This window comes from Helianthus annuus, chromosome 8 (genome assembly GCF_002127325.2).
Source record: "Helianthus annuus cultivar XRQ/B chromosome 8, HanXRQr2.0-SUNRISE, whole genome shotgun sequence".
In the NCBI taxonomy this organism is placed as follows: Eukaryota; Viridiplantae; Streptophyta; class Magnoliopsida; order Asterales; family Asteraceae; genus Helianthus; species Helianthus annuus.
The window spans coordinates 163,012,761-163,027,593 of NC_035440.2; the positions used below are offsets into that span (position 1 = coordinate 163,012,761).

The following is a 14,833-nucleotide window of genomic DNA, read 5'->3' on the forward strand; positions in this document are numbered from 1 at the left end:
TTTTGGGACACTTATCACTCTATAGTGGCTTTTTACGCTTCTTATTTTTATACTCCTTTATAGAATAACTCAACCCAGTAATATACCACTTATCGGCTTATTGTCACAATAAAATCTTTCTGTTCCACTCTCACAAGTGTTGTAAATGTAAATGAACACATATATTGGTTGTAATGACGTTACCTTTCTAGGGCAAGTGAAATAAAATACAGAGTAAACTGCCATTTTGGTCCCTAAGGTTTGGTCACTTTTGTCACTTTTGTCCAAAACTCAAACCTTTTAAATATGGGTCCCTATGGTTTCACTTTTATTGCCATTTTGGTCCAAAAATGAAATCAGCTGATATTTGGCTAATAAAATCCTGTTATTTTGTCCTTTTCCTCAGGGGCAAAACGTTCAATATAATTTTATTATAACACCTTATTAATTAAATTAATAAAATCAGCTGATATTTGGCCATTTTGCCCCTGAGGAAAAGGACAAAATAATAGGATTTTATTAGATAAATATCAGCTGATTTCATTTTTGGACTAAAATGTCAATAAAAGTGAAACCACAGGGACCCAGATTTAAAAAGTTTGAGTTTTGGACTAAAGTAGCAAAAGTGACCAAACCTCAGGGACCAAAATGGCAGTTTACTCTAAAATACACGAAGTACAACTGCAATTGGGTTGTCGACAAAGCTAGGCCCAATGAATGACAAAGCCCATAAGTTTACATCTGTTTACATTTATTTAGAGGTATATGGGTCTAGATAGAAGTAGGGGGGCAATCATGACCCATATGAATAAATAATAAATATGGGTTGATTTGGGTCCCTTTTAATTTACTATGTATTGATTTGGGCTTTCTTTTAATGATTAACGGGTTCAACTGGGTAATTCTAAAACTTCAAAAGATATTCACGGGTCCACTTGGGTTGATAGAATTAGAACAACGGGTCCATACGGGTCGGGTCATTAGGGTTTTAAATAGAAGAAACCACGGGTAATATCATCTTCATCATCGACGTTCGTTCATAGAGGATTACAAGTACTCGCAGAGCATCATCTTTCGTACGAGGTACATCATCTTCAATCTCCTTACATTCATACGCTTCAGCACCGTAGAAATTCATTCATCAATCGAGGTATGTGCTGATTAGGTTACAGTTGAGGGAGGCTTGAGTTGGATCTACTGAAATTCATTGATTTTTAGTTCCAATTAAGAGTTAGGATTGTTCTGTTTTATTAATTTGTGATTCTTGATTTAGCCAATGCTTGTCAAAATATGATGGATATTCTTATGATACACAGATTGTTCTGTTTTTGAATTCATGATTTAGTGTTTGGAATTAGGGGTTGTTGTTGTTGTGTAATTTGATAAATGATGAGTCAGTCTTCGTACAGAGCTTGATTGGTTGGGAGTATGTGCTCGGGTCGGGTTCGTTTTCTCAGGGGCGGATCTACAGCTAGTTCGGGGGTTCCCAGGAACCCGTTCGGTTCGTAATTATAGTGTTAAATTATATAGAAAACTGTGAAGGAACCCTTTAATATTGTTTAGAGGAACCTTATAAACGAATCTATAGATGGTCTACCGGTAAACATGCGCGCTTGTTACACAAGAGGTCGGTGTTCGAATCTGGCTAAGGCCTCTTTTTGCGTTTTTGTAGTTTTTTTATTATTTTTAATTTTTTTTTACTCAGCAACGAATTGGGCATTAGGGTTTAGTTGTCGCGCTTTCTCTGTTTACCCTCAAACCCAAACCACACACATAGAACAGAACGCGCTACCAGCAGCCTGCCGCCTCGCCGGACCCACTCCCTCATCCACACCATTCTCCAATTCTGCTGAATTCTTTCATGTAAGTTAATTGCTTAATTTTTGGTGAATATCTATTTCGAATTAGTTGTGAAACCTAGGGTTTAGATTGAAAGAATTGATTGCTGAATAGTGAATTCTTTCATGTTTGTTTTTTATTAAAAAATGGCTTTTTTTGTTCAGTTAATTGTTAAATTCATGAGTAGTCTCAGTCTGATACTTTGATATATGGACTGTTTAGAGGGAAATCTTCATACAGACTACTGAAACGTCGTTACTAGGGGTTTTAGATATGTTTTAGGCTTGTTTAGGTTGATTCCAGTCTTATTTAGGGTTTCCTTTTATGCCATTTTTGGCTGGAAAATGCTCAGAACTTGCGCCTAAGAGCCTAAAACCACGCCTTTCAGGGCGCGGCACATATGGTGCGCTGGGCCGGGCGGCTTCAGCGCCTAGGTGGCGCCTTTGACAACATAGAGTGAATCATTTGCGTTTTTCATTAACATGACAACATGAATACAGGTTAGATTTTTTTACACATAGAGGAAATATTTCATGTTGCAAAAATACCTCAGATAGCTCATCAGCTTATGTTATTCATGACTAGATGACACATTAGTTTAAATGTAATTATTGATTACTTGCATCTTTTTTCAACATGTTTCTTTATTGGTGATGATATCTCTGAAGCTATGCAGTTAATGCGGAAAAATATCGGTTATCGGTCAAGGTTATCGCGGTGAGATATCGGTGGGATATCGGTAATTTATAATATCATGCATAAAAATATATATATTCATATCTAGAAGGCTAGAACCTATATAATATTAATAGTAAAATAAAGAAGTGTTCATCAAGATCAACCAAGGCACCCGATTCTTCATTTGTTCATCATAACTTAAAACACTAAAATCCGATTGAAGCACAGGAGCTTGGGAGGGACGATTAGGGTTCAGCAGACATCATCAGTTGTCGTGTTAAGTGTTCGAAGTGTGATAAAGGTTATAATATATGGGCCAAAAAGCATAAAAGAACTGGGAAAGAACTGGGCTTTGTATTTTGTTGGCAGCCCATAAAGAAAAACATAAAAATCTGGCCTACCGATTTTCTCACCGATATGACCGAGATAAGAATATCAAAATATCGGCGATATCTCGGTAAATATCGCCGATATTCTCGCTACCGAGATTTCTACCGATATTCTGAACCGATATTATGTGCCAAGACCGATAACCAATATAGCACCGCTATATCACCGAGATAGCGCCGATATTAACTGCCCAGCTCTGAAGTAAAGTTGTTTTTATTGTTGAAGAGATGTCTTATACAAGCCCATTGTTCTAGGTAGAAAATGTTCACAACAGAAATAGCATTTGTCAATGGTGATATTTCTGTAGTTAATTGTGTATTTTGCGGCTGTTTGCAGTTTGTGACCATGTTTCTTGCTTCTTTTGTTGTTAGCATTCGATGCGTATGAGTAGTGAATCTCATTGTCCGCTACAATACTAATGTGAAAAAGATAATAAAGTTGCCACTAGTTTTACCGGTATGTTTTCTGTTTTCGTAAGACCATCTTATTTATATTGCGTGTTTTTAAATTAATCATGACAATGTTTTTTTCATTATTGTTTCTTATTTTATTATGTGATGAACCTTACCCGACTCGAACCGTCGAACCGACCCGATTTTTTTTATGTTCGGACATATGAAATTGGAACATTTAGAAAAGTGAACCCCGTGAAAAAAATTCCTGGATCCGCCACTGGTTTTCTGTGGTGTGGCATGCGAGGCATATGGTTTATGATACGGAAGTTGTGATTAAGGAGATTGTTACTGGAAAGATGAATAAAAAGTTGGAAGAGAGTCGTGTCTAGTCTACATTGAATTTGTATATTTACTAGTTACAATTTTCATGCCTATTTTTTTTTATCTAATCCCAGCAACTGATGCTAGCTAGAATCAGCCTATTTTGTCAGATACTGTAAATTTTAGCAATAACTATAAGTGGTCATTTATATGAATTCTTTTACAAGTTTATTGGTTAATCGAATAAGAATCGGAGTTAGCTTGCTTTTTGTTTTGACCACCTGTTCGAATCGAGTTTAGTAGTTTACTTGTTCAGTTTCAGTTTGTGATTTTCAAGTGCAGTTTATCTATTTTCAATTGATGGTTCTGACCCGGACCCGTTCCGACCCGATGTTAGATTCCATTGTATTTGAACTTTTCATGTGGTGTGAATTCTTATTGTGGACTGTGTGATGTAGGTTTTCAAGCAGCTGAAGATTTGAATTTGACTTTGATATCCGGATTTCGCTTCTCATAAATCTATGGTATTCATGCCCTTAAACTGTACCGAATTTGAATTTGTTGTAGCAATTGCATTGATTATAATCCGTTTCTTGTTCTGTTGCGCAACGGTACTGAACATAAGCCTGTTGTTTGTTCAGGCAGGTCTTGAAGATTCGTTTCTGGCAGATCTCGAGGATCTTTCTGACAATGATAACGAGAATTTGGTGAGCATAGTGGATCATGATTTACGTACTTGTATTTTGTAATGTTTTATAACCGAAATTGGAATTGGGATTCATGTTTTTCCATAATCTGTTTACAGAATTTGCTGACGTATGATTTTTTTTTTTTTTTTTATGTTTTCGGTTCACCAGGATGAAGACACTGGGGATGCAGAGCACATGGAAGAAGATGATAACGGAGACTTGGCCGATATAGAAGCTCTCAATTATGATGACCTCGACAGTGTCTCCAAGTTACAGAGGACACAACGATATACAGATATTATGAAGGTCCGTAGATTTTTTTATTTAATGCACTTTTTTCTTCTTTCTTTTGTCAATTAACTAGTAGATGCACCGCCCGCGTTGCGGGGCGATGACCGAATAATTCTCAATCAATTACAAAAAGACTACTATAATTTTGCTATGAAAAAAAAACGATGATATGACCGTAATTTTGGGCTTCTCTCTCATGACATGTATGTCTGTACAGAGGGCAAAATCGTAATTATATTTTGAACCGGAGGCGAAATCATAATTTTAAACTGAGAGAAAAATCATATTTTTTTAGCTAGGGGGAAAAACATATTTTCATTTTGAACGGTGGGCAAAAGCGTAATTTTGAGCTGAGGGCAGAATCGTAATTTTGAGCTAGAGGAAAAAACAACATTTTATTTTTAGGTGGGGGCAAAAACGTAATTTTAAACGGAGGGCGAGCTTAGGGTAGAATCGTAATTTTGAGCTAGAGGAAAAAACAACATTTTATTTTGAACTGGGGGCAAAAACGTAATTTTAAACGGAGGGCAAAACCGTAATTTTAAACTGGGAACAAAATTAAAAATGAGTTTTTGACCCGAGGGCAAAAGCGTAATTTTGAGCTAGTGACAAAATTATACTTTTATTTTTAGCTAGGGGCAAAAACGTAATTTTAAACGAAGGACGAACGCGTAATTTTAAACTGAAAGTAAAATTAAATTAAATATGGGGTGGTCCAATAGGGAAGTGCCAGGCAAGCTGCCTGGCACTATTCCCTCATCTTCATTATGTGGTAAACTAGTTTTTGCCCCGCCCGCGTTGCGGGGCAATAAACCGAATATTTCTCTCTCATAACATGTATGTTTGTATAGAGGGCAAAATCGTAATTATATTTGAGCTAGAGGCGAAATCATAATTTTAAACTGAGAGCAAAATCATAATTTTGAGCTTGGGGGGGGGGGGGGGGAATCATAATTTTATTTTGAACTGTGGGCAAAAACGTAATTTTGAGCTGAGGGCAGAATCGTAATTTTAAGGTAGAGGGAAAACCAAAATTTTATTTTCAACTGGGGCAAAACCGTAAATTTAAACTGAGAACAAAATTAAAAATGAGTTTTTGAACCGACGTCAAAAGCGTAATTTTGAGCTAGGGGCGAAATTATAATTTTATTTTGAACTGGGGGCAAAAACGTATTTTTAAACGAAGGACGAAAGCGTAATTTTAAACTGGAAATAAAATAAAATTAAAAAAAGGTTGGTCCAATGGGGGAGTGCCTATTCCCCCATCTTGTAAAGAATAGTAATTTTAAGGTAGAGGGAAAACCAAAATTTTATTTTGAACGGGGGGCAAAACCGTAATTTTAAACGAAGGGCAAAACCGTAAATTTAAACTGAGAACAAAATTAAAAATGAGTTTTTGAACCGAGGGCAAAAGCGTAATTTTGAGCTAGGGGCGAAATTATAATTTTATTTTAAACTGAGGGCAAAAACGTATTTTTAAACGAAGGACGAAAGCGTAATTTTAAACTGGAAATAAAATAAAATTAAAAAAAAGTTGGTCCAATGGGGGAGTGCCCTGCCTGGCACTATTCCCCCATCTTGTAATCTTGTACTTGTATATGTAGATAATTGTGTAACATTTTCATGTGGCAGAAAGTTGAGGATGCACTTGAGAAAGGGTCAGACATGTCAAACCAAGGCATGGTTTTGGAAGACGATCCGGAATACCAACTAATTGTGGACTGTAACACATTGTCTGTTGACATCGAAAACGAAATCGTTATCATCCACAATTTCATTCGCGATAAATACCGTCTAAAGTTTCCCGAACTCGAGTCTCTTGTTCACCACCCGATTGATTATGCACGTGTGGTCAAAAAGATCGGGAATGAAGTTGACTTAACCCTAGTGGATTTAGAAGGTCTGTTACCATCAGCCGTTATCATGGTTGTTTCGGTTACCGCATCAACCACCAGTGGCAAACCGCTTCCGCAGGATGTCCTACAGAAGACCATCGAAGCATGTGACCGTGCACTCACACTTGACGAATCAAAAAAGAAGGTTCTAGATTTCGTTGAAAGTCGAATGGGCTATATTGCACCAAATCTATCCGCAATCGTCGGTAGTGCGGTTGCTGCAAAACTCATGGGGACAGCTGGCGGACTGACAGCGCTTGCAAAGATGCCAGCTTGTAATGTTCAGCTTCTAGGCGCCAAAAAGAAAAATTTAGCTGGTTTTTCCACTGCAACGTCCCAGTTTCGTGTCGGTTACATTGAGCAAACAGAGGTTTTTCAAACTACACCACCTGCTCTCAAGATGCGTGCGTGTCGTCTTGTGGCGGCAAAGTCAACTCTTGCGGCACGTGTTGACTCGATCAGAGGTGATCCATCTGGCAAACAAGGAAGAGCATATCGTGAAGAAATTCGTAAGAAGATTGAAAAATGGCAAGAACCACCCCCCGCAAAGCAACCTAAACCACTTCCGGTCCCTGATTCTGAACCTAAGAAGAAACGAGGTGGTCGCCGCCTTAGGAAAATGAAGGAAAGGTGTGTAAATTAAAAAATAAATAATGGTTTATTGCACAAACCGACTTACTTTTAGTTTTATCTTGTTTTAATTGTTTTATTTTTGTGTACGTTATAGTCATTATATATGTTTTGGTCATCATAAAGTATTTTATTGATGACCCGAACGGAACAAAAGCTTTTACAGCAAGTTCACATGTTGACCAAAATGGGGGAAAAACGGTCGTTAATTATATATTATGATATTTTCACTTTTTTTTATCAGATATGCTATTACCGATATGCGGAAACTGGCCAACAGAATGCAGTTTGGAGTGCCTGAAGAAAGTTCATTGGGTAAGTAATCTACGTTGGATTTTAATCAACGTTTGGCTCATGGTTTTCGGTTGCATATGTGGCGTTTAAAATTAACCTCTCGTATGCTTAATAAATTTGTATCGGTTCTAATAACGGTGCTTCTTTAAAAAAATAGGGGATGGGTTAGGAGAAGGATATGGTATGCTTGGTCAAGCTGGAAACGGGAAGTTGCGTGTGTCGGTTGGTCAAAGCAAGCTTGCTGCCAAAGTCGCCAAAAAGTATGCTTCTTTAAACATGAAATTTTTTTTTGGAAGTTTGATTTATCTGTGTTTTTATTGAATATGCTTGATTTTAAACCTTCAGGTTCAAGGATAAACAATATAGTAGTGGTGGGGCTACTTCTGGGCTGACTTCAAGTTTGGCCTTCACACCTGTCCAGGTTAGTTTTTTTTTTTTTTTTTTTTTTTTTTTTTTTTTTTTTTTTTGAGTTTGTAAAATTATAATTTTGACTTGAAAACCGGTAACCTGATGTATGTGTGTGCAGGGGATTGATTTGATAGATCCGCAGGCAGATGCCAATAGACTTGGTAGTGGAACTCAGAGCACGTATTTCTCAGAAACAGGAACGTTTTCAAAGATCACGAGGACCTGATCCCAACCTAGACGCTATTGCACCATGTTTTTCGGACAGTTTCGTGTCGTATAATGTTAAATTTTGAATCTGATAGTTATCGAGAAAAAGGTGAAATTTGTGTTGTATTTTATTTTAGACTTGGAAAACGGGCGGGGTGAGTGATAATTTGGGTCAATACAGTCAAAACATGCCTGTTTTGTGGTTTGGGTGAAAATGGTACCGACTAGAATGGACTCTCTGAATCGTTTTAAGAACAGATATTAGAATAAGTTCACAACTATTACTTTTTATGGCGGCTAGTGCGAGTGAATGTGATGGGGGTGCTGGTGGCGGTAGTCAAGGCGGCAATGATGGTGGATGAGACTTAGGGAGGTGGGTGTTTTGGCAACGGTGTGGATGGTGGTGGTGCCATCGATGATGAGTAGGTGGAGATAAACCACATTTATGGGTGGTGCCAACCCATTTGGACCCGTTTTAAGGTTTGTAAAACTAACCCGTCTTGACTCGTCTGGTTTTAGGAGGCCCAATTGACCCGGTTCTTGTTGGAAGACTGTACACGACCCGACTCCCGGGTATGGATGCTGGTACAATCCGAAAAGGTATCAAATCACTTTCGGGCCATTTTTCGATCCATTAGTGTTGCTTTAGATGTACTACCATTAGATTCACTCAAAATTTCAGTTGAATTGAAAGATGATTTGGGCATTTCTAGCTGGAACGAGTGCTACAAAGAGATTAAGTTCTTGGAGTCCGAAAGATCCGGTAACAAGAAATCGGATGTTGGTATCCTTTGTAGTTTGATGGGGGTGATGATTTACAGCCGGTGTACAGTTTTTACCGTTGTTGACTGTGACAAAACACCCATTTCTGGTGATGGTTACAGTTGCAATCACAATCATTTTGTTAAGTCACTTAATGTTGATGATTTTAGATGTCCCATTTCTTTGGAGATCATGTCGGATCCGGTGACTCTAACAACTGGACACACGTATGATCGACTCTAACGTGTCCGAAAACAGGTGAGAAGGTGAGCAGTAGTCATTTAGTTTCAAACTTGTGTATAAGAAGCATTATTAAGCAATATTGTCTCGAGAAGGAGATTTCAATGGCGGGACCGGCTGGTGGCTGCCGTAATCGGGAGGTTACTCGAGCAACCACCGGCGGCAGTGTGGCTGCGGAGGCTGGGATAAAGATGGCGGTCGATTTTCTAGTGTTTGGCACAAAAGAAGCCAAATACAAAGCTTGTTATGAGGTTCGATTGCTTAGCAAATCGAGCACTTTTAATCAGGCTTGTTTGGTTGAGGCGGGTGTGGTCTCGAGTTTATTAGACCTGATCTGCTTTAGGAATCCGAAGAACCAAGAAAACGCGACGGCGTCTCTGTTGAATCTAGCGAAGTACTCGAAGACGAAAAAGGTACTTGTGGAAAACCGAGGGTTGGAACTAATTCTTGAAGTGGCACAAAATGGGTTTAAAATGGAGGCCCGCCAACACGCGGAGGGGACTTTGTTTTATCTCGCTTCGGTGGATGAGTATCGGGACATCATAGGGAAAATCCCTAGATCGATTCCCGTTCTAATGGAGTTGGTACTAGATGGTACCGATCGATGCAAGAAGAATGCGTTGGTGGCGATTTTGGGGTTGCTTGTGTACCCTGAAAACCACTGGAAAGCGATTGCAGCCAGGATTGTCCCGTTGCTAATTGATTTGTTGAGATCTTCGCATCAATGCGAAGATCTTGTTACGGGTTCTTTAGCGATTTTAGCCACTTTGGCTAACAATCCCGACGGAACAATGGGGATTTTAAGTTGTGGAGCTCTTCACGTCATCCTTGATGTCGTTGGTTCAACGACGACATCAAAGGAGTCGAGAGAATATTGTGTGGCATTGCTGCTTGCAATGTGCACAAATGGTGGGGCCGACGTGGTTCGCGTTTTAGTATCGAACTCGTCTCTAATGGGTCCTTTATACCAACATTTACGTTGTTTCATCTTCATTAACCTTTTCTGTCATGATCATGTTCTTAGTTAATCGTAATCAGTAGACCAATACATACATGACACCGGTGAAAGAAAATTTATTTGTAATATTTATATCAGACCGTTAATTTCAAACCATGACTGCATGATTTATATAACTTTTTGGAGAACTTAAACCCAAAAACCAAAGTTTTGTTTAAAAATAAGCCCAAAATTTGAGAAGGATCAGACAGTATGGGGGCACAAAGAAGGGAGAGCAAGCCCCTTCACTTAGGGTGTACGGGGTGTAAGCGGTGGGTCGTTTCGGTGATGGGTTTCCCCGATCGGGAACACCGCCGCCATCAATGCGGGGTCCCGATTCGGGGTGTGTTTTGGGTGTGGAGTTACCGCGTGAAGATGGCACATTGTTCGAGATTAGACCGTTGAAAAACGGTCATTTTGATTAAAAAAAAATCAATTTTTTTTAAAAAACATATATTTAAACAACCTAAATCAATTTTTTTACCACACTCACCACTCTCAAACTCACACCAAAACTCTCAAACTCCAATCTTTCAAATACAAAATGGATTCCAAGCTTCCGTTTCTTTCTACCCTACCCGACTTTCCCGACGATGGAGATGCATCGTCAAGCGATAGTAGCTTAATTTTCTTCCAAAATCTCATCCAACAAGCGGAGCTACTAGACACGGCATCGTCTAGTAAAAAAAATTATGTCCGTCGAGATCGTGAGGGGGGCCACGAGACACTCATGGCCGATTATTTTGATGAAAATCCAAAATTTAATGAAGATACTTTTCGTCACAGGTTTCGTATGTCCAAGTCTTTGTTCCTAAAAATTGTTAGTGACGTGGAAGCGTATGACGAGTGGTTTCAAGAAGGCTTAGACGGGAGAATGAAGAAAAGTTTTACACCGTTGCAAAAGGTTACTTCGGCAATTAAACAACTTGCAACCGGTAACCCACCAGACGAGGGGGACGAGTATTTAAATATGTCTGAAAGGACCTCTCGTGAGTGCCTTGAATATTTCTGCGAGACGGTATGTAAAAGGTATGGCGCTGAATTCCTACGTAGACCAACGAGCCACGACGTCGCGCTATTGTATCAGGCTCATGAGGAGAGGCATCACCTACCTGGTATGTTGGGTAGTCTGGATTGTACACACTTCGTCTGGAGAATGTGCCCCACAGAATTGCGTGGACAATACATGAGAGGCGATCATCAATACCCAACGGTTATGTTAGAAGCGGTAGCGTCTCAAGATTTGTGGATTTGGCATGCTTTTTGTGGGCCTGCGGGTTCACAAAACGACATCAACGTGCTGCAACAATCTCCGTTATTTCTTGCTCAACGAAACGGAACGACGGCAAATTGTCCATTTCAAGTGAACAACCACTTATACAAACGCGGGTATTATCTTACTGATGGGATCTACCCTACCTGGTCCGTGTTTGTGAAATCTTTTCCATATCCACACGACCCGAATGAAAAAAAGTTCAAGAGGCAACACGAGGCCGCAAGAAAAGATGTGGAACGGGCGTTTGGTGTGTTAAAGTCGAAGTGGGGAATACTAAATCGTCCAATGCGTTCGAAAACGGTGAGAAAGATAAGGTCCATCGTGTATACGTGCCTTATTTTACACAACATGATTATAAAAGACGACGGAAGGGCGATAGCACCGGTACATATTCAAGATCCTCCAGTCGAACCCGTCTTCGATGATACAGCCTATACGGAGCTCATTGACGAAGACACGCATTGGAGGCTAAAACACGATCTCGTTGAGCATCTCGGAAGTTTAGATTTGCCTCATCTTGAAGTTGATTCGGACGACGAGTAGTTTGTTTTTATATTTTTCTAGTTTGAATGTATTTTTTTTTCTAGTTCGAATGTTTTTTTTTAATTTAATGAAATGTCTTTTATTTAATTTTTATTTTTATTAATCTTTTTTTAATTTGTAAACATGCATCATTATAGAAAAAAAAAAAAAAAAACCAACTCCCCTAATAGGGGAGTGCCGCCATCAAAAAGGGGTATTAGGGGAGTGTTAGAGGGGAGTTGACGTGGCACTTTCTGGTTGGCTATGTGTAAGAGGGGGGACTCACCTAAGAGGTGAGCACCCCTTACACCCTTAGGGGTGTTTATCGGTTCGGTTTATGGTTTATTTGGTTTATTCGATTTTCAAATTTTTATACCCCAAACCAAAAACCAAACCAAACCAAATAAGGAATATGCAAACCGATCCAAACCAAACCAAATTCAATTCAATTCGGTTTGGTTTCTGTTAGAAACCAAATAAACCAAGTCTAACCAAATTGTACCTAAGTACCTTTTTTCCTAATTTATATTTATGTTTGTGTTCCAACTTTCGAACATCGCAACTAATTTACACCTAACAATATATGAATACAAGAAAGTTTCATTGCGAAATAAAACAAATACATCCATAATGTAGTCGTAGATACAACCACAAAGTTAAAGCTTTAAAACATAGATCATAGAAACTATAAATAGTTAACAAGTCTAATGGCACAAAATACAAATAATCTTCAAACATGAGTCTTTCTCCAAGAAAATATAGAAATCCTAAACTCTAGTTTCTATAGGTCTAAAGTTCTATTATTTTAGAAATGAGTGGGTTTGAGTTGGGCTTTTAGATTTACATCTGGTATTATGGGTTGTATAAAAAATAACTATTTTGGGCTAATAAATTGTATATAAAATATTATTATTATTTTTATTTAATAATTAATTAAGTTAAACGGTTTATTCGGTTATCCAAATAGGGTTTTTTTTGCACATTTTCCCCTTAAAAAACTTTGAAATTGCATATATACCCGAGCCAAAAATTAAATTGCATATTTCCCCTCTATTAACTAGTAAAATTGCAAATTTACCCATTTTGCTTTAATTTATTAAGATTAAATTATAGAAAGACTATTTTACCCTTCATTTTACTAAACTTTAGAAAATTGCATATTTACCTTTTTTTACTAGTTTTTCTCTTTTTTCACTACTTCCATTTTTTCTTGAAGTTATTTATTTTTCATTATTTTTCCTCATGAACTACAGAAGAATCGCTGGCCGGAATCGCCCTGCTGTGTCGCCGACCTGAAAATTATCTGCTGTTTCGCCGTAGATGAAGAAGAAACCCAAACGTCGAGTTATTTTTTTTAGAATGATCTGATTTTTCTCTAACTTGATCTTTTTAATTTTGAGAAGGGTAGTTTTGTCATTTTAATAGAGAAGGGGAAATATGCAATTTTTATTTAGGCTTGGGTAAATATGCAATTAAGGGTGTTTTTAAGGGGAAATATGCAATTATTCCATCCAAATAAACCGAATAAACCAAATAAATAAATTGTGGATCCATAAACCAAACCAAAAACCATATTCACAATTCGGTTTCGGTTAGAAACCAAACCAAAAACCGAATTCGTTATTCGGATCGGTTTATTTGGTTACGGTTACGGTTCGATTTACGGTTTTTATTTGGTTACGGTTTTTTTCTGAACACCCTACTTCACTTCACATCACCGACACCACCTCACCATAAACGCAACAAGAACGTTGCCTCTCTGCAAGGCAGAATCTTGCAGAATTCCCACGGGCGTTTCACCACCCCTTCCCTTTATGTAATGTGAAGAGCAAAGCCCTCTTGATAATGTGACGCATACGTGACAAGCTCTTATTCCTTTACCCTTATCCACCACACCTTGTAGCCTAGGCTAAAAGTCAATCGACTAAAACTACCGATTAAAAATCTAAAGCTCATTTCATATTTTGACAATAAAAGCACTTTGGACATGATAGTATTCTCTAGAAGAGAGTTATCAATAGTCGAATCTTTATATTCAAAGTTATATTTTGGTATATACGTTTTTGACCTCCCGGTTTTATATACGTTTTTGACCCCTTGATCGGAAATCTCAAACTTCGCCACTATCACTAAAGTATTTTCGTGTCATCAGTGGAACCACCCGATCATTTCCATCTCCACTAGGCAATCGTGTTTATACATCAATTCGGAAAAAAAAAATTCAATAAATCTTGGAAAAACCACTTTATAAGAATCAAACCCAAAACTTCATGATCCTTAAGTTTTATCTCACCCTAAAGATGTCATCAGACGATAATACCAACAATAACTCCACCCAAATATTTGAAAATTTTGTCATCGTATTATTTAGCACATAACACATCATCTTTATTTATGTATATATACGGATTATATAAGATTGACTTTTGTAAAGTAGTAATAAATAAAAGAACATGCTTCTTGGTTTTCACCCACCCTACTTACCCATACAAAGAGAGGGGATATTCTCTCATTTTATCAACATCTACGATCTACCCTTTCTTAGATCGTAACATGCATGCACCAAACCATCTGCCTACTTAATTACAAATTAATTAAACAAGTTGAGGTCCATGGCTTTATAGCCTAGTGGCATCTTGGTGGTGGGATAAGACTTTAAGACCAATAGGTCTTGGGTTCGATTCCCACAAGGGGGGTTTTCCCATATTTATTGGGTTTCCTCCTGAGTTGTTGTATAGGCATTATGCCTAGTGGAGATGGATATGATCGGGTGGTTCCGCTGGTGACACGATGATACTCCAGTAGTTCGTCAGTGATCCAAATTTGCCGTTCAAAAAAAAATTAAACAAGTTGAGACGCATATAACAACTTGTACCTTTGGCTCTAGATCTTGTACTTTAACAGCTACCTCACACTTATCAAATTAATTATACCTATTACGATTAGCCAAACCTATGCAACTTCCCTCTAATTGAGGGTAACATTTTTCTTATTAAGTTAATTATTATTATACAAACGGC

General features: G+C 38.0%; 2 protein-coding genes across 11 annotated transcripts; both read left to right on the forward strand.

The window, feature by feature from the left end:
* The first annotated feature begins 928 nt into the window (after positions 1–928).
* LOC110873687 (U4/U6 small nuclear ribonucleoprotein Prp31 homolog) lies at positions 929–8,214 on the forward strand. 10 transcript variants are annotated; one of them, XM_035976210.1, is made up of 12 exons: positions 983–1,062; positions 1,685–1,842; positions 2,207–2,318; positions 3,223–3,342; positions 4,061–4,126; positions 4,244–4,309; positions 4,460–4,597; positions 6,215–7,107; positions 7,352–7,422; positions 7,559–7,661; positions 7,747–7,822; positions 7,928–8,214. In XM_035976210.1, the coding sequence occupies exons 5-12, from the start codon at positions 4,124–4,126 to the stop codon at positions 8,033–8,035; spliced, it is 1,458 nt and encodes a 485-aa protein (XP_035832103.1). In that variant the 5' UTR covers positions 983–1,062; positions 1,685–1,842; positions 2,207–2,318; positions 3,223–3,342; positions 4,061–4,123; the 3' UTR covers positions 8,036–8,214. The 10 variants fall into 10 exon arrangements, with proteins under 10 accessions (XP_021978374.1, XP_021978380.1, XP_021978375.1 ...); XM_035976209.1 differs by lacking the exon at positions 983–1,062 and adding an exon at positions 1,397–1,606; XM_035976208.1 differs by lacking the exon at positions 2,207–2,318 and having other exon boundaries at positions 3,258–3,342.
* Positions 8,215–8,355: 141 nt separating this feature from the next.
* On the forward strand, positions 8,356–10,614 carry LOC110870537 (U-box domain-containing protein 19). The gene is made up of 2 exons (XM_022119718.2): positions 8,356–8,616; positions 8,699–10,614. The coding sequence occupies exon 2, from the start codon at positions 9,123–9,125 to the stop codon at positions 10,044–10,046; it is 924 nt and encodes a 307-aa protein (XP_021975410.1). The 5' UTR covers positions 8,356–8,616; positions 8,699–9,122; the 3' UTR covers positions 10,047–10,614.
* The last annotated feature ends 4,219 nt before the right edge of the window (positions 10,615–14,833 follow it).

Excerpts from the sequence above, each read along its gene's own strand:
- LOC110873687 (XM_022122682.2), top strand. Across the intron at positions 7,108-7,351 it reads CTTAGGAAAATGAAGGAAAG|ATATGCTATTACCGATATGC; the intron begins GTGTGTAAATTA and ends TTTTTTTATCAG. Across the intron at positions 7,423-7,558 it reads GCCTGAAGAAAGTTCATTGG|GGGATGGGTTAGGAGAAGGA; the intron begins GTAAGTAATCTA and ends TTAAAAAAATAG.
- LOC110870537 (XM_022119718.2), top strand. The coding sequence starts at position 9,123 with ATGGCGGGACCGGCTGGTGGCTGCCGTAATCGGGAGGTTACTCGAGCA.